Source organism: Protomyctophum parallelum (genome assembly GCF_964188405.1).
Source record: "Protomyctophum parallelum genome assembly, chromosome: 8".
Taxonomy (NCBI): domain Eukaryota; kingdom Metazoa; phylum Chordata; class Actinopteri; order Myctophiformes; family Myctophidae; genus Protomyctophum; species Protomyctophum parallelum.
This window is the reverse complement of record NC_139703.1, coordinates 6,248,737-6,270,053: the sequence shown is the minus strand read 5'-3', so window position 1 is coordinate 6,270,053 and position 21,317 is coordinate 6,248,737. Positions and strand designations below refer to the sequence as shown.

The 21,317-nt window shown below is 41.9% G+C and overlaps 2 protein-coding genes across 2 annotated transcripts; one reads left to right on the top strand and one right to left on the bottom strand.

The window, feature by feature from the left end:
* Nucleotides 1-6,405: 6,405 nt before the first annotated feature.
* On the top strand, nucleotides 6,406-7,676 carry gnrh2 (gonadotropin-releasing hormone 2; the record flags this gene model as incomplete). Its single annotated transcript, XM_083772276.1, has 3 exons — nucleotides 6,406-6,543; nucleotides 6,780-6,863; nucleotides 7,641-7,676. 3 exons carry the CDS (start codon nucleotides 6,406-6,408, stop codon nucleotides 7,674-7,676), a joined length of 258 nt encoding a protein of 85 aa, XP_083628402.1.
* Nucleotides 7,677-12,378: 4,702 nt separating this feature from the next.
* On the bottom strand, nucleotides 12,379-20,818 carry zmat1 (zinc finger matrin-type 1; the record flags this gene model as incomplete). The annotated part of the gene is made up of 7 exons (XM_083772275.1): nucleotides 12,379-15,032; nucleotides 15,334-15,424; nucleotides 15,671-15,961; nucleotides 17,032-17,167; nucleotides 17,250-17,333; nucleotides 17,906-18,021; nucleotides 20,674-20,818. The coding sequence occupies 7 exons, from the start codon at nucleotides 20,816-20,818 to the stop codon at nucleotides 14,018-14,020; spliced, it is 1,878 nt and encodes a 625-aa protein (XP_083628401.1). The 3' UTR covers nucleotides 12,379-14,017.
* Between the last annotated feature and the right edge of the window lie 499 nt (nucleotides 20,819-21,317).

Genomic DNA, 21,317 nt, shown 5'->3' with positions numbered 1-21,317 from the left:
AGGAAAGTGTTCTAAAGCTTCTAAACGTCATTAACATATATGTTTTTGCAAAAAGGGTGAAGTGTCCCTTTAAAACACCCTGGTTTTCCAAATCCACGGTCAAACAACTGATTTCCATTCATCTAATGTCTAATCTAATCTCTGCTACATAAATAGAAATATAAATAATTGTGGGATTCTGTGTGTGTGTGTGTGTGTGTGTGTGTGTGTGTGTGTGTGTGTGTGTGTGTGTGTGTGTGTGTGTGTGTGTGTGTGCGTGCGTGCGTGCGTGCGTGCGTGCGTGCGTGCGTGCGTGCGTGCGTGTGTGCATGATTGTAGAGGGGACATGCAAAAAAGAAAAACATCATCTGCTCAATGCGAGGTCACTCATAAATTCTTAACTCTCGAGTAATATCCTGCATACTGTGACATTTACGACCTGCCAGTAATTTCACTTTTGGGCAAACAGACCCACATGCCTCGATTCCTCGGCAACACATGAATCTGAAGAGTTGTTAATGTGCTCTTTCCTGATATGACACTCGAACGGTTACAATGTTATCTCGTGCTCTCTGGCCAGGCGTGTATGGCCGAAGGCACATAAACATGGAAGGTTGTGAATGAATGAATGAATGAATGAATGAATGAATGAATGAATGAATGAATGAAAGGTGCCTGGCAATGTTTTGTTTAAAGTGCTCTAATCAAACATTACCAGGCAAAGGTGCCCAAACAAACAGACTTGACATGATGTCACTTTAAAAATACTCTAAACAAGCATTAAAAATACTCTAAACAAGCATTAAAATCCATAGACTTGGCTGCCACATGACGTAATTCTGAAAGCCAGACGGCTTTCAGAACTGGAGGGGAGCCAGTTGGAGGGGCTAGTGCACCTCATCAATAAATAAACGTAGGCCTCAGTCCACACCGCATTGACATGTCTGTCTTATCTGTGCTACTGGCCTTGTTGAGATATGAATCATATCCTGTACCAAATACCAATTAGGCTACTTGCTGGTAGCTGGTTGTTCAGCTGTTGTCTTACAATCACATTAATCACAAGCAATTTCAATGTTGGCCCGGGGTAGCTGTAGCAGACTGATTTTGCTTTTGGTAGGCTACTTTAAAAACAGTTATATGAATAGTTAAAAAGAAAGAAACAACAGTGAACCGGAGCATGGGCAAAGATATTGATCTAAAGAAGACTCTTTTTGTGATTAAGGGGCACCAGTCACCAGACAGACGGCTCTGTGCCTGTGCGTATGAGTGAGCTGCTTTGTAGACAGACTGCACAAAACACCCTGCATTTTAGCCTGCAGCCAAATTGTACCCTATAAGGTCGTGGTTCACAAACCTTTTTCATTTTGTTTGGAACCCCCGTTCAAGGAATCACTGCCCTGCCCTAAGGCATTTCTCCCTAATTAAGACTAATTGTGCAGAATTGTCTATGTCTCGTGTGTAATATAGATCGAGCACTCTTGTCAAGTGTCCATCTGCAAAATTAAGTCTCCAATAGTGATTAACCTTTACCCTCTATCAAATATTCATGCTGGAAGGGGTATTCCTTTTGTACACGTATGTTCATCATGTCACAATGTTTGTGTGAATGGAAAGATGGACAGCAAGACAACCATTTGCAACCCATCTATGTCACTGGTATAGGCAGGGTTATGAACTGTCCCATAGACCTCCTCTAAGACACAGTGGTATAGGCAGGGTTATGAATTGTCCCATAGACCTCCTCTATAGGCAGGGTTATGAACTGTCCCATAGACCTCCGCTAAGACACAGCTGAGTAGCCTATACAGACATGATGCCATATTATAATGAGCGAGGACCAATTCTATGAACATGGGTTGAAAATGGGTGAAGTGGCTTAGGGGTATTTTTGTCCCAAGGCCGCTACATAAACACACATCATTCTGTGTTCTGTCCCAAGGCTGCTACATAAACACACATCATTCTGTGTTCTGTCCCAAGGCCGCTACATAAACACACATCATTCTGTGTTCTGTCCCAAGGCTGCTACATAAACACACATCATTCTGTGTTCTGTCCCAAGGCCGCTACATAAACACACATCATTCTGTGTTCTGTCCCAAGGCCGCTACATAAACACACATCATTCTGTGTTCTGTCCCAAGGCCGCTACATAAACACACATCATTCTGTGTTCTGTCCCAAGGCCACTACATACACACATCATTCTGTGTTCTGTCTCAAGGCCGCTACATAAACACACATCATTCTGTGTTCTGTCCCAAGGCCACTACATAAACACACATCATTCTGTGTTCTGTCCCAAGGCCGCTACATAAACACACATCATTCTGTGTTCTGTCCCAAGGCCACTACATAAACACACATCATTCTGTGTTCTGTCTCAAGGCTGCTACATAAACACACATCATTCTGTGTTCTGTCCCAAGGCCACTACATACACACACATCATTCTGTGTTCTGTCCCAAGGCCGCTACATAAACACACATCATTCTGTGTTCTGTCCCAAGGCCACTACATACACACACATCATTCTGTGTTCTGTCCCAAGGCCGCTACATAAACACACATCATTCTGTGTTCTGTCCCAAGGCCGCTACATAAACACACATCATTCTGTGTTCTGTCCCAAGGCTGCTACATAAACACACATCATTCTGTGTTCTGTCCCAAGGCCGCTACATAAACACACATCATTCTGTGTTCTGTCCCAAGGCCGCTACATAAACACACATCATTCTGTGTTCTGTCCCAAGGCCGCTACATACACACACATCATTCTGTGTTCTGTCCCAAGGCTGCTACATAAACACACATCATTCTGTGTTCTGTCCCAAGGCTGCTACATAAACACACATCATTCTGTGTTCTGTCCCAAGGCCGCTACATAAACACACATCATTCTGTGTTCTGTCCCAAGGCTGCTACATAAACACACATCATTCTGTGTTCTGTCCCAAGGCTGCTACATAAACACACATCATTCTGTGTTCTGTCCCAAGGCCGCTACATAAACACACATCATTCTGTGTTCTGTCCCAAGGCCGCTACATAAACACACATCATTCTGTGTTCTGTCCCAAGGCTGCTACATAAACACACATCATTCTGTGTTCTGTCCCAAGGCTGCTACATAAACACACATCATTCTGTGTTCTGTCCCAAGGCTGCTACATAAACACACATCATTCTGTGTTCTGTCCCAAGGCCGCTACATAAACACACATCATTCTGTGTTCTGTCCCAAAGCCGCTACATAAACACACATCATTCTGTGTTCTGTCCCAAGGCTGCTACATAAACACACAAGCTTTGGGCTATACAGTCACTATCAGTAGTATCTAGTTGTTAAATATCTTGATTTGTGCCTCTTATAACTCCTCCGTGAAGACAGTTTATGGGGGATACAATTTGCACAGCAAAATCACGAGGGTGCATTTAACTCAGAACTAATGAATGGACACTCACTTAACTGTGCAGGTGGAACATCAACGTGATATTGCAGCACATTTGGATGGAAGTTCCCTGGTGCCACTGTCACCATCACATCACGTCCACAGGTGTCTCAGGGTCAGGGATCAGGAATCACCGGATGTCTCGTCAGTGACGCATGTCTAACTGCGTCATGGTGGCGTCTTGCCTGAACCAATCCCCTTTCTCATCACCTGACGTCCATGTGTCACTGCAGTTCGACTAAGTCAACAGCAGCCAGGGTCACCCTGTCCAACTCTCCCTGGACAAGGTACTCGACCTGCATCTAAAAAAGGACCGGAAAAAAGGAACTTGTCAATATTATAATCGATTCAGTCACCAGGAAATGCCTCCTTGAGAGGTGTTAGAGGTATGTGTGGCCAGCGCAGGAAGCCGTGTGTTTGCTCCTGCGGCCGCCCTGACCCAAGAGGTTAAACCCGAGATGGGTCCGTGGTGCGATGGTCAGAACAGGATAGGATATGGTTTGATCTGATGCTCTCACTCGCTGGTACTCTGGGCACCATTTGTGTCATATTTAATATTTCGTATTTTAGTTTTTATTTAGATTTATAGTATAAACATTTTTCGTTATGTCAATTTAGGCCTAATATTTCGTAGAAAAGGAGACAGGTGCGTCGGAGCAGGCAACCAGTGTGAATAATGAGAGATCCCGCACACTGTCTTTACTTATAGCAATAGTTTATTAAGCTACTGAGCTACAACGTTTCTGTCTCACAACCTTAATCAGGTATCTCTAGATGAAGGTCGCGATACCCGATGAAGGTCGTGAGACCAAAATGTTGTAACTTAGTAGTAGCTCAGTAGCTTAATAAACTACTGCTATGTGAAGACAGTGTGCGGGATCTCCTTTTTTCTCTCAGGGCTAATATTTCTACAATTGCTACAAATTATTGATCGTCTTGGGCATAAAAAATAAGTTCAAGGGTAGATTGTAGGCCTGATAATGAGGTACCATGTATCATCAAATTAAATTAAATCATGTATACAGTTTTCCTGACCATTTTCAGAAGCATACATGTGTATGTGGCCGTCTTCAGGACATGATAGCCCATGTCATGCACAGTACAACACATGTGTGTCAGTTCAAGGCCTTGTTCTGCTGAGATGGTGTGTGTGTGTATGGTGTTCGCTGCACCGTGTGTTTTCAGTGTGTTTATTAGTTGGCCAGAATCCAGTGGTGGGTGAGTGTGTGGTGTTGCAGGAGTGTAACACCCGGGAATCGAACCCGGGTCTCCCACGTGGAAAGTCAACATCTTAACCATTAAGCCAAAGGGATATCCCTATGACTCCGGGGAGATATTAGACTTTTGAGGCCATCAGGCTGAGGCTGCAGCCACTGCTACACAGGACAGGTGATGTTTGAGGGTGGAGGAGGATTCCGAGACGGACTACATGTGTGAGGGCATGAGAGGTTTCCCAATGGGGTCGACTCTGTTTGCAGATGATAATTGGAATTTAGTGGATCTTTACTCATCCGTTTGTCCCCCAAAGACCACTCATCTGACCACTGGGAATGAAAGGGAGCCAAGAGGTCAGCGGTGGGCGGGTGGCCAGGGTGGACGTATTCGTGACGCAGGTTGTGAGGGAAGCACTTTGGTTCAGATGGGAACATATATCGAGGGAGTTTGTGAGGATCACTAGATTATAGCAGCACTATAAGAGGAGGTGTGAGTATACTTGTTGGCTGCAGAAGGACAAGTGAAAGCGATCTCATCGAGGAACATCCAGCAGTGAAGTAAAGTGAAATCAGCGGACGCTTGCAGTGACAAAACCACGAGCAATAGCTGGAACTAAGGTAAGGTGCTACACTAACTAACTACACTAACTAAGGTAAGGTGCTACACTAACTAACTACACTAACTAAGGTAAGGTGCTACACTAACTAACTACACTAACTAAGGTAAGGTGCTACACTAACTAACTACACTAACTAAAGTAAGGTGCTACACTAACTAACTACACTAACTAAGGTAAGGTGCTACACTAACTAACTACACTAACTAAGGTAAGGTGCTACACTAACTAACTACACTAACTAAGGTAAGGTGCTACACTCTCATTGTTATTGTTTGCAATGCATTCTATTAGTTAGTTAGTTTTGCCAAATGTTTGCCTATTGTGATGACATGCCTAGAACAGCAGAAAATAGTGCAGTGGTTCTCAAAGTGGGCTCGGGTGAACCTCCAGGAGGTCCAGGGTGACCCTCCAGGGTGACCCTCCAGGAGGTCCAGGGTGACCCTCCAGGGTGACCCTCCAGGGTGACCCTCCAGGAGGTCCAGGGTGACCCTCCAGGGTGACCCTCCAGGAGGTCCAGGGTGACCCTCCAGGAGGTCCAGGGTGACCCTCCAGGAGGTCCAGGGTGACCCTCCAGGGTGACCCTTCAGGAGGTCCCCAGCAACATTAACACATACTGTACCATCTAAAGATGGAGATGGTATGTGTATGTGAAGTATAAGGCATACATCTATACGAAAAAACAAAAAGCAAAACAATGTGAATCATGGGGATAGAAGGTTTCTGCCTCACAGTAATGATAAAAGCAATGTATCCTCTTCCATTGAATACACACACACACACACACACACACACACACACACACACACACACACACACACACACACACACACACACACACACACACACACAGGCTACGTACAGGCTGGGTATCATTGATTTGAACCATTGTTGGCTACACAGCTGGGATCTAGTCATGGACTCTATTGCCGTCAGTTGACCATAGAAAGAAAGAAACCGGTCAACCGCTGTTTCCAATACAAGGACTACACTTCTACTTCTACGCTAGACTTTCTACTACTATCACCCCCCCCCCCCATCACCATGAGCAGCTGAGCAACGTTCAGTTGGAACTGAATTTCCCCCCGCGGAAATGAACTAACAGCGGTCTGCTCTTTCCCTCTATAGGTGAGAATATGACATGTGTATCTGGGCTTGTGTTGCTGCTGGGTGTGCTGCTGTGCCTGGGCGCCCAGCTGTCCCATAGCCAGCACTGGTCCCATGGTTGGTACCCGGGAGGCAAGAGGGACCTGGACTCATTAGCCCCTTCAGAGGTAGATATCATCACGTCTGAACACAATTATTCTGAGATGATCGCAAATATTTAGCAAAACCATCATCATTTCATTGTTGAAATAGTTTCATATATTGTCCACAAAAAAAAACATGATTTAAAAGAAACAACGATAAAGCTCTTCTTGGGGCAGGTTGCCAGAGACAAAATCTTGAATGCATATAAAACCTAACCTGTCCTCTTCTTGTATATGCTCTTTTTGTCTGGTTTTCTCAGATTTCAGAGGAGATTAAGTTGTGTGAGGCAGGTGAATGCAGCTACATCAGACCCCAGCGGAGGAACATTCTGAGAAACATGTTTGTAAGTGAACACGCATGATGAGAGCACTGGTTAATCCCACTCTGTTTTCGAGTTGGGCCAAAATATCAAAGTTGTGTCAATAGATATCGTGTTTTCTCTTCCTGTTTTTACTGGCTTGAGCCATTTTATACTTAAGACAACTTGTAAAAACAAATTGTCAAAAATTAGCCGATCTACAAGCTCATTGTCACGTGTAGGTGAGGTAAGGACCCAAACGCAGGACAGCCAGGCATGTAGTGTTCAAAACCATGAATTGGTGTCTATGGTTTTAATACAGAAGACAGGTGAACATGAACAACTTGAAACAGGTGACAGGATACAATGACTCAACAAGGACTGACTGGGGAACAAGACTGATATACACATGAGGGTTGATTACAAAATAAGACACAGCTGGAGCAAACAAACAGAACCATGAAAACTAGACCAGGGAACAATACATAGAAATACAAGACCTAGACTGTACAACGAATGACAAAAGTCTGTGACTGTGACACAATCATGATGTCGGGTGAACTTGTAGATCTGTTATTTTACCTCTTTTTTTTTTGACATTTTTTGATGACATTTTTAAAAGAATGGTGACAATAATATATATAATATCTTATCATCACAATGATTGACAATATTGAGATATTTGTTCAAAGATAGCATATCGAAATGTGTTAATGTCGCCCAGCTCTACCATGCATAAGTGAAATAATAGCAATAATAGGTCAACAGAACTACATCTAATTGTTATAAGTGATATAGGCTCTAATGTAATTATCTTCACAGTTGGACGCCCTGGCCCGGGAGTACCAGAAGAAGTGATAACTTCTCTACCGTGCTTTTCTACCTGATCCAAATGAGTTGATCAGCTCTCCACAACTGTTTCATTTTCCCCTTGCATATCAAACTAATTTTGGTCTTTGCTCTAATCTTATTAGGATTCAATGGTGTGAAATAAATGTGTTCTATTCTCCAGCATTCTGTGCTATTCGCTGTCGTAAAACAAAAAAATATTATCCTGTAATAAAGTATTTATTTTGTTATCTATGTTTCATCTTTGTTGATTTGGCCCGGGAGTAAAGCAAGTGAAGACAATTCATATAATGCTTAATATCATTCGAAACACGTACGTTCCATAAGAGGCCTCTTTCATGGGCCAGTTGGAGTATAAGGCCTTAATGGTGTTGGGGTAACATGGGTATGGTATGGTAGGCTACTGTACTGAAGACTTTCAGAAATGTGTGAACTTGGTCAAAATATGTGGTGTGCGAGTCAAGTTTAGATCTCAAATAATCTGAGATAAGTCTGAGTCAAGTTTCAAGCGGCAAGAGCAAGTCAGCAGCCAAGTGTTGAAAGTGTTTCGGGATTGTGAATGTTGACTGTGCCGATTAAAATCATATGGCACCAGCTCTCTGACTAGTAGTAGTAGTAATTTGCAGTTGCACACCATGACCGTACTTGTAATTCAAATATGAATCATGTACACAGACAGACCATGACTGTCAAATATAGTTTTGGTTACTTTGCTCTAAAACAGATTTTACATTTAATGAAGGGATAGCCCCTTTTCGAGGGGGTCCAATAAAAACATGAACAGGCAAATCGTACAAAGTATTACAGATACATTCATACACAGATAGTTTGCTCACCTTCTCAATCACCCCACCAACCACCAAACACCATCAGCTGAGCTGTCATGCTTGTGTGAAGTGAAGGGCTCCTCACTTTAAAAACAAACATCATACTCAATCAACAAAGTACATCAGTATATGTCAATTTAGAAGTCAATCATGTACTGTCACTGTGGCATAATTGTGTGAAAGCCCTATCATACCACCTGGGTACAATGAATATACAGAAAGAGATGGCGTCAGTGACAATAATATAGCCTAAATAAAAACATCAGGTATGTAGAATGAGATTCTTTCGGTCCAAGACAAGACAGTAAAGACTCAACTCTGTCTTGATTCCACAGTTCCAGACTAGGCAACATAACCACAACCAGTAAACCTTTTCACAGCAGACTATTTTGAAAGGTAGGTAAACACAACTGAGAATAATAATATTAATTGTGGGGGCACGGTGGCACAGTCGGTAGTGCTGTCAACTCACAGCTAGAAGGTCCTGGGTTCGATTCCCACTGGGGACGCTGTGGGCGCTCTCTCCTACGTGTCATCAGTGTCCTTTCTGTGTGGAGTTTGCACACATAAAGGAAACTCCCCCTGTCAGGTGAAAAGAAGCAGCTTGGACTCCTCATGCATATAAGGAAGCATGAAGTCAGTCAGCTGTCCCCCCAGGTTGGCAGAGGAGGTGCAGCGCCGCTGCGCCCAGGATTACATTAGATCATTGACACTGGGTGAAAAAATGGGTTGCAAAATCGTCGGATATATTTAAAAAATAGTAATAATAATAATATTAATTGTGGGTATGTTTCATTTTAGGTGTCACTTTGTGCCATGATCTTGGGCACCCCCTGTACTGGCAACTACATGCTTGCACACAGAAACAAACACACCTACAATTAACATTATTACCTTCAGCTGTGCTTACCTGTCAAAATGGCTGCTGAAAGGGGTTCATACTAAAGCTCAGTCTCGGCTGTATGTATGTAGTTTGAAGGGCTGAATCCCCTTATATTTTGGCATGACCCCTAGTCCTCTGGTTGCAGTAAAAGTTGATTGTTGTGTATAATTTGGGAGTCCAGAAAACGGACGCAATAATGGACGCAATAAGGAAGGGGATGTCTAAAGCAAAGGATGGGGTTGTTGCAGCAGGAAATAAAACCAAGCAGGGAGTGACTGGTGCAGCTGAGAAGACCAAAGATGGGGCTATCTATGTTGGTGGGTATTAGAAAATCAATCGATCTGTGAATGATTCTACCAGTCTTTAAAGCAGTAGTTCATCCAAAAGAATGACTTATTTTCTATCAATTACACATTCCATGAAGGCTTGAATTAATGGATTTTCTTTTTATTGCATTCTAATAAGCAGGAAATAAAACCAAGCAGGGAGTGACTGGTGCTGCTGAGAAGACCAAAGATGGGGCTATCTATGTTGGTGGGTATTAGAAAATCAATCGATCTGTGAATGATTCTACCAGTCTTTAAAGCAGTAGTTCAACAAAAAAGACTTATTTTCTATCAATTACACATTCCATGAAGGCTTGAAATTGCATTATTTTATTGCATTCTACTCCTTTAAACGTATTGATGAAATGATAGAATGTGGGTTGAATTTATCATATTAAGCTATTATTGCCACAATCAATATGCATTCTGACACTCTGTGTTAATTTGGTTTAGTGTTTTTGTTTTAAAATTTCTTGGGCTGTGTTTAATTGTGTTTTACTTGGATATATCGACAGGTACCAAAACAAAGGTTCAAGTCACAACAGTTGCTAATGCTGTGGCCCAGAAGACCGGGATTGGCCGAGAAAGAAACGACAAAACAAGATGAGGATACAACGGCAGTCCTCCAGTCCTGACTGGAGCAGAATCGCCAGTAGAAGATAATGCAGTATAGTAGAGTCTCCAGTAGATGCCGCACCAGTCCAGAATGCAATAGAGAAACTAGCAGACGCTACAGCAGTCCAGAATTAGTGAGTCACTATGATGACAATCATGATGCTACATTTGAGGACTCTTGCCTATATGTTTTACCAATATTGTATGATAATTGTACGCCTGTGTGTCTAATTCATTTTTTTATCTGCCACCTCTTGTCCAGCACTTAATTCTGACTCTCTCCCAGTGCTGTAGGGGGAATGTTTGAGTTCTGTCAGCATTGTGGCTTTGATGTAATAAATACTATATCTTCCACAATACCCAAATAAATAGCATTTGTCTATAAAATGAATGGTGTACAGTACTATTTATTTAAAAGTACATGTCTACTCGTGTGTGTGTGTGTGTGTGTGTGTGTATGGCCACTGTTTTGCACTGTTTTTGGACTTTAGTCCAGCAGCCAACAGGCTTTTTTGTTCAAAGTGGGAAATTTGGTATATAGTTTTTTTTTTTTTTAATTGGCCATCATGAAAACCCCCTAGTTTGACCCGTCACAGGCATCACATGCTACTTAAAGAAGGGAAAATTTGAAGATTTTGCCTTATGATGTTAATGGTATGGTCACATATTATATATAACTCCCTATAAAATAAATTGCTCAATGACAGCCGGTCAGCAGGTGGATTCATGAATGTATGTACATACTGTAGACAATATTTTAGGCCAATAAATGAAACTATATACGAAATGTCCCACTCCACATCCCCGGCTGCTGGACTACTAGCCTGCATTACAAATATTAAATTCTTCCATTCCATGTAAAGGTGTAAAGTCATTACAATCTGATTCAATGAACCCAAATCCAATCTATTTCACAGCTGCCATTTTCCCTGTACACTCAAGACACAGTCCATATATGGGCAGTACAGAAATCATTCCATAAATTGATCTGACCCCCCCAAGCCAATTAAGCGCCAGTGCTCGCCCAGCAGTCTGCCGTCACCCAGGCGGATGCGGAAGGGCGAGGTCGCTTTTGTCTTACTGTTTAGTTTAGTTTAGTTCTATAGGGTTGAAGTGGTTACTGTATGTATTTTACATATAGGCTAATTGTAGAGGAGAGGAGTGAAAGTACAAATTGTGGCTCTGAGATGTAGTGGAGTAGAAGTACAAGTACTGGAAATTGGAAATACTCAAGTACAGTACTTATAGAGTATAATAAAGTATAATATACCGGTCCTTAACTCACCCACTGGTATCCAAGGGTCTGTCTTTCTTTCAGGCCAGCTGGTCACTCAATACTGTTGGCTACAGGAGGAAGATGTTTAGGGTTTTTTAACCTGCAATGACAAATGTATCTTTTTAAGCAATAAGCACTACCACAAGGTAGAAACAACTAGTTAAAAGTTTTACTACCACAAGGTAGAAACAACTAGTTAAAAGTTTTACTACCACAAGGTAGAAACAACTAGTTAAAGGTTTTACTACCACAAGGTAGAAACAACTAGTTAAAAGTTTTACTACAAGGTAGAAACAACTAGTTAAATGTTTTACTACCACAAGGTAGAAACAACTAGTTAAAAGTTTTACTACCACAAGGTAGAAACAACTAGTTAAAAGGTTTCAAAATGTTACTAAAATAAAACTGAACTGAACTAAATTAACTGAGCAATCTCAGTTAATGAATGACCTGTATTAATATTATAAATATGTAAAGCAACTAGTTAACTAAAGCTACATCTCAAATTATACTTGTGGTGTAAAAGGTACAATTTGGCCTCTGAGATGTAAAGTACTGCGTAAAGTAAAATATAAAATACCTAAAACTTGTAAAAGTAATTAGTTGCTTTTCACCACGAGGCAAAATGAGTAAGCGAGCCATTCTTATGTATGCAATCTGCCGCGTTGTTTCATTATGAGCTTTACAATGTTGAGGACTGTGTATTCCATCTGTTATATAGTTTTAGATGTCTGTGTATTGTTTTGTATACAAACCCGACTCCAAATTTCACTCCAGTCAGTGGGACAGTTAAAAGACTTAATATATTTTCTCTTTTTACAGACATTTATTACAACGTGGTACTCCTGTCTCAACAGGCCATAGCATGGACACTGATTATGAACAAGTCTGGTATGAAGGATCTCAGTGGAAGACGACACCACACACCATATGAATCATACATTCCATAGTTTAGAAGGTTCATTTCTAAAAAAACAAGAAATGACCCAAATTCTTATAAATAGAAAATAAAAAAACGGTTTACGGTTCCACTTCCAGCTATCGCTATTCACTTTATTGCTATGCATTACATGCATCTGAAAATGAAATTTTAAGTGTGATGTGTCCTCGTTTTTAACACTTGCACCTGGCTAACCACAAACACATTTGCAAACACATTCACACTTGCATGTGAATAAAACTGTGTATAGCATCTCACTCTGGTGTTGTCATATAAAAGTATGCATGATTAAGGTAAAATATTACCTGTATAAAACAGGCTTTTCAACACTTGCATGAAATATTAACATTGCACTAGTACACCCCGATAGTGCCCAAGAGCCTCATCTATAAATCATATGTATCTGAGCTGTGTAAGTGCACAAAAATCTCAATTACAGACAAATCCTCGGGGTTGTTCTTGGTTTTTGAAGTTGAAGTTCAACAGCACCACCCACAGGGTATTATAGGGATCACAAGCCATGAAATCACAGGAACACAGTGGCATGACTGAAAATGTCTTTATATTACTTGGGAGACAAGAAGTGACTGCCTCAGTCATGAGAAAATCTAATATTGTGTGTTGGATAATTATACCAGCCATTTACAGTGTGTGTATACTCATGTGGGAAGATGCAGCTCATTGTAAGACCCTTCACCCTCAACATGAGCTGAAACTCAGTTCACTATAACAAAAAAGAACAAAACATGGCTAGCCAGCTAGCATGCCTGCTGAATATGATGTCTTTCCTATGTTATCGGTGCATATAGTTCTTATTAACAACTAGTGTATAACTTAATATAGCTTTAAATGTTACTGTTTTCTTCCTTCTGAAATGTCATGCATTGCGTTAACTTTGTGTTTAAGACTTTATGCCTAAACAACCCTTAGGGGAAATTTCACTTTTAAACATGTTTGGGGTCATTTTACTTATTCTACTCCGGATTTTGTGAGCACCCCACACAGTTTTAAGTTGCTTGATTCAGTATTTAGATATTGTATTCCTTCCTGTACAAACCCAATGTAACTTCAAACTCCATTTTAACCATGATAGATTCTTAAAAAACACCGTCTTTGGTTCTGGTGACTTATGTGAGAGGATATTTCATTCATTATTATTAAATTGTTTCCCAAACATATTATAAATACATTAAAAAAAAACACTGCCTCCCCTCACGCAGAAGGCCAATATCAGTCACCTGGATGCAGACAATGGCCTCGGATCACCGGGTGCTTTTGAAGAATCTATCGTGGTTCAAATTCGTGGTTGAAGCTGCTATGGGTTTATATAGTATGGGGGGCATGTCTGATAACAATTAGTATCAAATATCTAAACACTGAATCAAGCAACTTAACAACTGTCTGGGGTGTTCACAATCACATAAGCCCGAGTAGATGTTAACATGACCCTGAACATGCTTTAAAGCAGGTATGCAACTGGAGTTCACAGGCCAAGGATTGATTCGTCCCATAGCTTCTCCTCCTCTGTCCTGGTGTCCACTTTCCCCTTTTTTTTCTCTTTCCTGTGTTTGGGCTTGATGGTCTTGGCCTGCTCTCTCTCGCTGTGATGGACGGCGCTCTCAGCGGTCGATGCCAAAAGCCTGTCGCTCCCGTCTCTGTCTTCCACCGGCTCGTCCGCCATCTCCACCGACTCAGCCTTAATGTCCACTCGTTCCTCCTCGCCCCCCTCCTCCCCCCGCAACCGCTCCTCCTCTGGCCTCCTGCTCCTGCTGGGATTTTTCGGCCTTTCTCTCTTCCGCCTCCTCCTCTCTTCACCTTCGGACTGTGCCTTCTCCTCCCCCCGGCCTCTCCTCTCCTCCGAGTCGCCTCTCGCCCTCTTCGCTCGTCGTCTCCTCCTCCTCTCCTCCTCGGCCGAACCTTCCTCTCCTCGCGCTCCCCTCCTCTTCCTCAGCATCATCATCTTCCTCTTCCTCTTCCGGTGACGTCTGTGCTCGCTGTCGCTCGTGCTGCTGCTGCTGTAGGAGGAGGAAGACGACGAGGAAGAGGAGCTAGTGTAGGAAGACGAAGAGCTTGAGCGTTCCCTGCGCCTCCTCCGCCTGGGCCTGGCGACGCTGGGTGACCAGTGACCTGTGACCTCTGACCTGGGTGACCAGTGACCCGTGACCTGGGCATCGGTGGGGAAGGACTCCCCGCGATAACTATATTTAGTCTCTGGGCCTGGATACTGAGGGCACCAGACCGCCCCCGGGTAGTACGGCACGGCTGGGTGGAGAGGAAGAGGAGGGAGGATGCACGAAGGAGGGAGAAGTGGCCTCAGACAATCACCTTCGTCCTCGTCTCCCTCCTCTCCCTCGTTTTGCCTGTTGTCGCCTAGAGGGAGGCTGGTCTTGGGTATGAGTCCGCGGGCCTTTTGGACCCGGATGTAATTGGCCAGCTCGTCCTCATACGAGTGGTAGACTTTGGGTTGGGACTTGTGCAGCTCGCTGACCTTCTTCTCCCTGGTGGACATAAAGCATCAACAGGAGTTAAGCACTTTCAATCTGGCGCCACTGCTGTAACAATGCTTCTTGGCAATACCTTTTATACCATTGGAAAGCCCGTTTTATTTCCCTTTTAGGAACATTCTTATGGATGAGCAGTACAGTATGTGGGTTGCGGCCACGGAATATCTTCTCTGCAACACCTTATTCTGCTGTCTCTACTGACTGAGTACACTACAGTAAGTAACACGGGACTGGCATTACTGAGAATTGCTCCGCTAATTGCACCTTATCAATGAGTGGTTCTGAAGGTTCTTACTTGGTCTGGTGCTTGTTTCCCTGCATGTGGGCCTGGAACATTTCCACCGAGCAGAACTGAACGCTGCATATCTGACACATCAGGGAGTTGCCTAGACACGGGACAGAAACAGAGGGCTTAAGAAAACATAAAACAAAATCCTCAAGCCCTTTCACGTGGTTTACTTTTCATTCACCTATATACAGTACATTACTTTTACTTTGAAACCAGTGGTGCTCAAACTTTTTCCAGATTAAAATAGCCAATTTATATAGGGTTACATTTTGACCCCCTGGGGGTCCCAGAACCCCGATTTGAGAACCACCGACTTAAAACTAAATCATATCCGTTTGGACACCTTGCTCGGCGTCTTCTCCCAGCTCTTTGAGCAGATCCTGCCTGGCTTTATTCCTTTGGTGTTTGCGTCCGTTGTAGTGCTGCATGGCCATCTGGGGGTTGTTGAACGAGGCCGCACACATGGCGCAGTACTTGTTGGGGTCCTTGAGATCCACTTCTGAGGTGGACGTGGTGGTGGTGGTGGCCGCAGGGTCCGGGGACTCTGCTGCATCTCTAGCAAACCTCTGGTCCACAACCTGGGTCAGAGACGACAGAGCGGCCATCTCCTGCAGGTTCTTTAGAAATGAGCCGTCTATAAATGCAATGGGGGAAGGGGGACGTTAAGCTGAGCCCTGCCACATCCAATACATGGTGACAGCACCCATCATCCCCACTGTGTCTGTGTGTGTGTGTGTGTGTGTGTGTGTGTGTGTGTGTGAACTACACAATACATGGGGTTAGGTGATGTGCTGGTACGGTATTAAACGGAACAAAGTCAAACTAGAAAAAGGTCTCCACCAGGTCAGGTCGTGGCCTCCTGGGGGCGCTATAATAGGCCAATGTGAAAAGGGTGACATTTCTTCTTACGCCTTGGATGGCAATTGGATGATTTGAGGCATTTTGTTCCAAAAATGTGTTTTGCAGAAATCGGCCTCATGGTGGCGCTATAACCGGCAGATGTGGAGGGATGCAGGGACAATGTTTTTCCATGGCCTCTAGGGAGTGCGCATACATAAGTTGTATACAGATGCAGTTATAGCTAAAAACAGGAATTGGCCTGTTATAGCGCCACCGTGAGGCTGATTTGGGGGGGGGGGAATTGTGGCATGTCGTCCTCGGCATAGTGGAAATGTGCGTGTATAATTTCACGGAAATCGCACTCTGTGTTTGTGATTTGTGGCATTTTTTAGAAGCCAATCTTAGCCAATCAGGATGGAAGATGGGAAATGGTGCCGCTCCGTGTTCACATGACTTAGATAGTGAGATATAGTGTATACCGAATTGTGTGATGTATGGATAAAATGTGTACGAGTAATGTACAGAAATGTGTTTTGCCTAAATCTGCCTCATGGTGGCGCTATAACAGGCCGTTGAGGAATATTTGGGGCAGAGGTTCGTCGTTGGCATCCAGGGAGTGTGCGTGCAAAGTTTGGCATGGATCGGGCCAACGGTGCCAGAGATTAGCTGATAACGGACGGACGGAAGGGAAGGGGACACACACGGACGGAGTGAAAAACATACTCTTCCCCCATGCCTTCGGCCTGGTGGAGACAATTAGAATAAATGCGTGGAATATGTGTGGTTGTCCTATATCGTTCCCAATAGGCATCGACCTAGTATGATATGTCAATTAAAGTAGAAATGAATTCAACCTGCACTTGCCTTGGGGTTGGAGACCTTGTTTGCGCATATTTTTGGCATGGACCTTGCCATCGTAGTGTGAGCGAGCCACCACGTGGGAACTGAACACCATGTTGCACAGCTCACAGAAACGATCCTTGTCTGTAGCCAGTGTCCTCTGTTGAAAACAATTAAAGGCACAGATTAGAATTGGTTTAACGAGGGAAAGACGACATATATGGTTGAACAATCTAACAAACCTGAAAGCCAACAGAGTCTTTATTCATCTTCTCAGCTCTCTTGGAATGCAGGTACAGCCTGACTTTCTGGGCATGTTTTTTACCCTACACAGGCAACAGGAGACAAGGAGTGCTACAGTACGTAAGGACAAAACATCTGCAATGGATTTCTAACAAATGCTCATAGTATGGTTGGACAATTATACATGCATATATAGAAACAGAGATTATTGAATCAATTAGCTACCTTAATCGTAGGCTTCATTGATTCTTCAAGAAGCTGAATTATTTGTGATAATTCTGTCAAATCTTATCAACAAATAGATAATTGACTAATAAAATGCTATACCCTGTATAACATGTATATAATGACGCAATGTGACATAGCTGTTTGCACAATGCTGTACACAACACCCTCCAACTGGACTTATACTTTCCCCCATGTTCAACTGTTATATTTTGACACTTGCTTTATCAATGTAAACATGTGTTTTCTCATGACAATAAAGCTCCTTTGAATTGACTAAAACCATTAAGTCTGATTACTAGCCACTTAAGCCCTGTATAATAGTGCAAAGGTGGCATGCAAGAATAGTGAAAATAGACGTTGGTTTGAAATAATGGTGATATTGATTTGAAGCCATATCACCCAGTCCTAGGCTAGCTCAGTGTCCCACCTCATAGTGGGCGAGCCTCTGAGATTCAAACAGTAGAATGGCCTCACACACATGGCAGTAATCATCGGTGAGGAGACCCTTCAGCAGCTCACCGTCTCCTGTGGCGGCACTAGAAACTGTCAACATACAAAACAGTATCACAGTGAATACACAGTAAAATCCTGAGTGTCCATTAAACGATAGGAGTGTATAAGAATGGAAGCAAATGGGCCTGTAAGGATCCATTTGGCTCCATTCGTACACTCCTTGGAGTTACAGAATGGATAAATTAATTAAGGATTCTACTGTGCAACAGTTCATGGTCACATAGCACAAGGTGTATTTCAACTACTAACTTAACATAAATTCCTTTGACCACTTTGTGTTCAAACATTTTCATCAACAACAGTGTATATGATTGTGTGTGTGTTTGGGGGGGATTTATCAAATGTGTAGGTCTGAATAGTCTTGAAAAATTGGTCACACAATGATTGTTTTCCAAGAATCTGTGTACCCTTATCTACACTTTGTAGTTTGTACCGAACAGAACAAAACTTGAAAACCATTTACATTTTATCAACAAAATATAGGACTGTTAAATTCCTCAATTAAAGGAACGTTTTCAGTCTAATACAGTCTTCTCGTCCTGCATTGAATTATTAGGCCATGCAAACAATTATTTCATAACCCCAAAGGCGGGATACTGTAATTGAATCTATGATGAATAATTTATTAGATCATGTAAATGTATTCCTGTCAAGAAAAAAATTGATTAATTCTAAATCAATAAAAAAAAATCAAATATCACAAGTCTTTTGGCTTTTCTCAACTGTAACAGTACTGTACACCAGTGGTTCTCAACGCGAAATTTGTTAATACAAATTAGCATCAAATTAGTTTAACTACTTTAATCCTATGTATGTACGTACATCAGCTATTTTCAAAACAACTTAACAAAATGTGAAAAGTTTGGAATATTTTCAAAGCATTTTAACAACCCAAATCTTGAATGGGCCCCCCCCCCCAATGAGAAAAATAAACAATATAATAATTATTTTCTGATGGAGGTCTGTGCCCGAATTATTTTGTGGGTCCATGACATGGAAGGTTTGAGAATGAGTGGAACGCCTATACGTTGTTATACCTTTCAAGCCGGGAACATCTCTGTGTCACATTAGATAGCAACCATTTTTGTTGTTAATAACGTTAAAAAAAAAAAAAAGTCAGGATTTAGGTGTTTGTAGATTCAGGCAGGCTGCAGTTCGAAATGGGCTAAAAGCGCACATTCTCTGTTAACTATAGAGAAAGCTAAATGGGGTGATCAAGTTAACAGAACTGCCACCCCCCCTCCCCTTGCATGGTAAAGCAATATAACAATTTCAGTCTAACAATTGTACAATGTTTTAAATTGCGGCACCTAGCTTCATTAGATCAACTACGCAATCATATTAATAATATTTGCTTCATCGTTATAATAGGAAATAGGGAGTTTGACTCCCATCATTTTGTTTTTTACGATACAGGGACAAATGAACAGAATTGACAGGAAAACTACTTGAAATTAAACATACATCAGTAAATATTAGGCTTCTACTGTCCCGACCATGTACCATGGAAGTAAAGGCTGTTTTAACCAACATCTGCAATTACAATTAGACACACACACACACACACACACACACACACACACACACACAGAGAGAAAACATCCTCACATAACCTTCCTGTAAGTAAATACTGTACTTACCACACACAGTAGAAACTAACATAACTGAAGTTATCTTGTGGTTTGTGTGAATGGCAAACATTTAGTTTTGATATGTTAGTACAGCACAGAAACACTTGAGTACTTTTGACACTCGACTGGTTGTAAACTATAAGTCAAACTGTTCCAGTGCCTTATACTCTGTAAAACATTACTTAATATCTGTACTTCAACTAGCTGGCAAATCCCTGATTTAATTCTCTAGAAAATAATAAGCTACATTTTAGGATGAAGCAAATGCCATGAATATGATTGACCACAACAGATTAAACCACTTTTGGAATATTGTGGCACTGTTAAAATAAGTGCACCAAATGAAGGCTGCTCCATCACTGACTTTGGGGTGTGATGCCATACTGAATTAAAAAGGAAGATGCAAAAAAAAAAAAAAAAGAAGCACTCAGCAATACAATTTCTTCATTGGCAAAATTTGATGAAATCCTGATGATGCCAGATGATACATTTAAAACATACCTTGATGTTATTTTTCATGTTGGAAAACTATACCTACATTCTAGGTATTCTGAGAAAATGGGCCAGCTCAGCTGCCTGCCAAACAACCTGACATTGGGACTGAGTTGACTGAGACTACAAAGTAAAATCCTGAGTGTTCATTTCACCCTGGGAGTGCAAACATGGGGCCGAAAGCGTCCTAGAAGTTGTCAATTAAAACTCAGGATTTTACAGTGTAGCCTGCAGGCTAAAAATTTGCAGCTTGGTCTGGGCCAAAGAAAACCGGCCTTCAAACTGTGAAAAACGACAAAATGTATATATTTTTCAACACGTCAAAATGAAAAATGTTAAGTAGGTCAGAAGTAGATTTGGTTGAAGTTGGAGAAATAAGAGTTTTCCACGAACCCCCACAATTACACAAGACAGCTAGCTAGCTAACGTTAGCATGTTTAGCTAAGGAGCTAGCACTGCTAGCCAGTTAGCTAGAAATCTAACGTTAGCATCGCTAGGTTTGACAGTAGACGTCTCGTTATTTTTTTTCTTCTTTTTCTCGCATTCTAAGTAAACTCACCTTCATTCTGGGCACTATCTATGTTAGTGTTTATTACTTTGCAAGCGTCTCGTAACGAGGCCGCGTTAGGGGCAGTAGTAATAATAGTGTTATTATCAGCGTAAGGCTCAGCAGCCTGCGGACTGCAGACAACACTGGCGTCCATCTTTCCCTAGTTATTATGAGTGGCTGTCTGGAATTCCACTTCTTCTGTGGGTTTTAAAGGCAGCTTGCATCCATTGTGTTGCATTACTGCCATCTGCTGTAGTTATTTAACTCCTACATCTTCCACTTTTTAAATATACTTTATTGAAATTATTCATGGTACAATTTATGCAGTCATATTACATTGAAGTTTGGCATTTTGAAAACAAGTACAGTATGACTATGAAGTAATATTTTTGTACAATAATATATATATATATATATATATATATATATATATTTCCCCACAGTGTTAATAAGTGCCATGGTTTCAGTTTTTTCTGTCTTAAGTCCAGGGTTCTTTATACATCCTACATCTTCCCACCACCAATCATTTTATTATTCTTCCCAACAGTTTGGTTCTTTTTAGAAAATGTATCAGATTTTCTAAAACGTTCTTTCTTTCCCTGCCTGTGCACTTTCACTACATGTACATTCAAATATTCCCTTCATTCCTAATC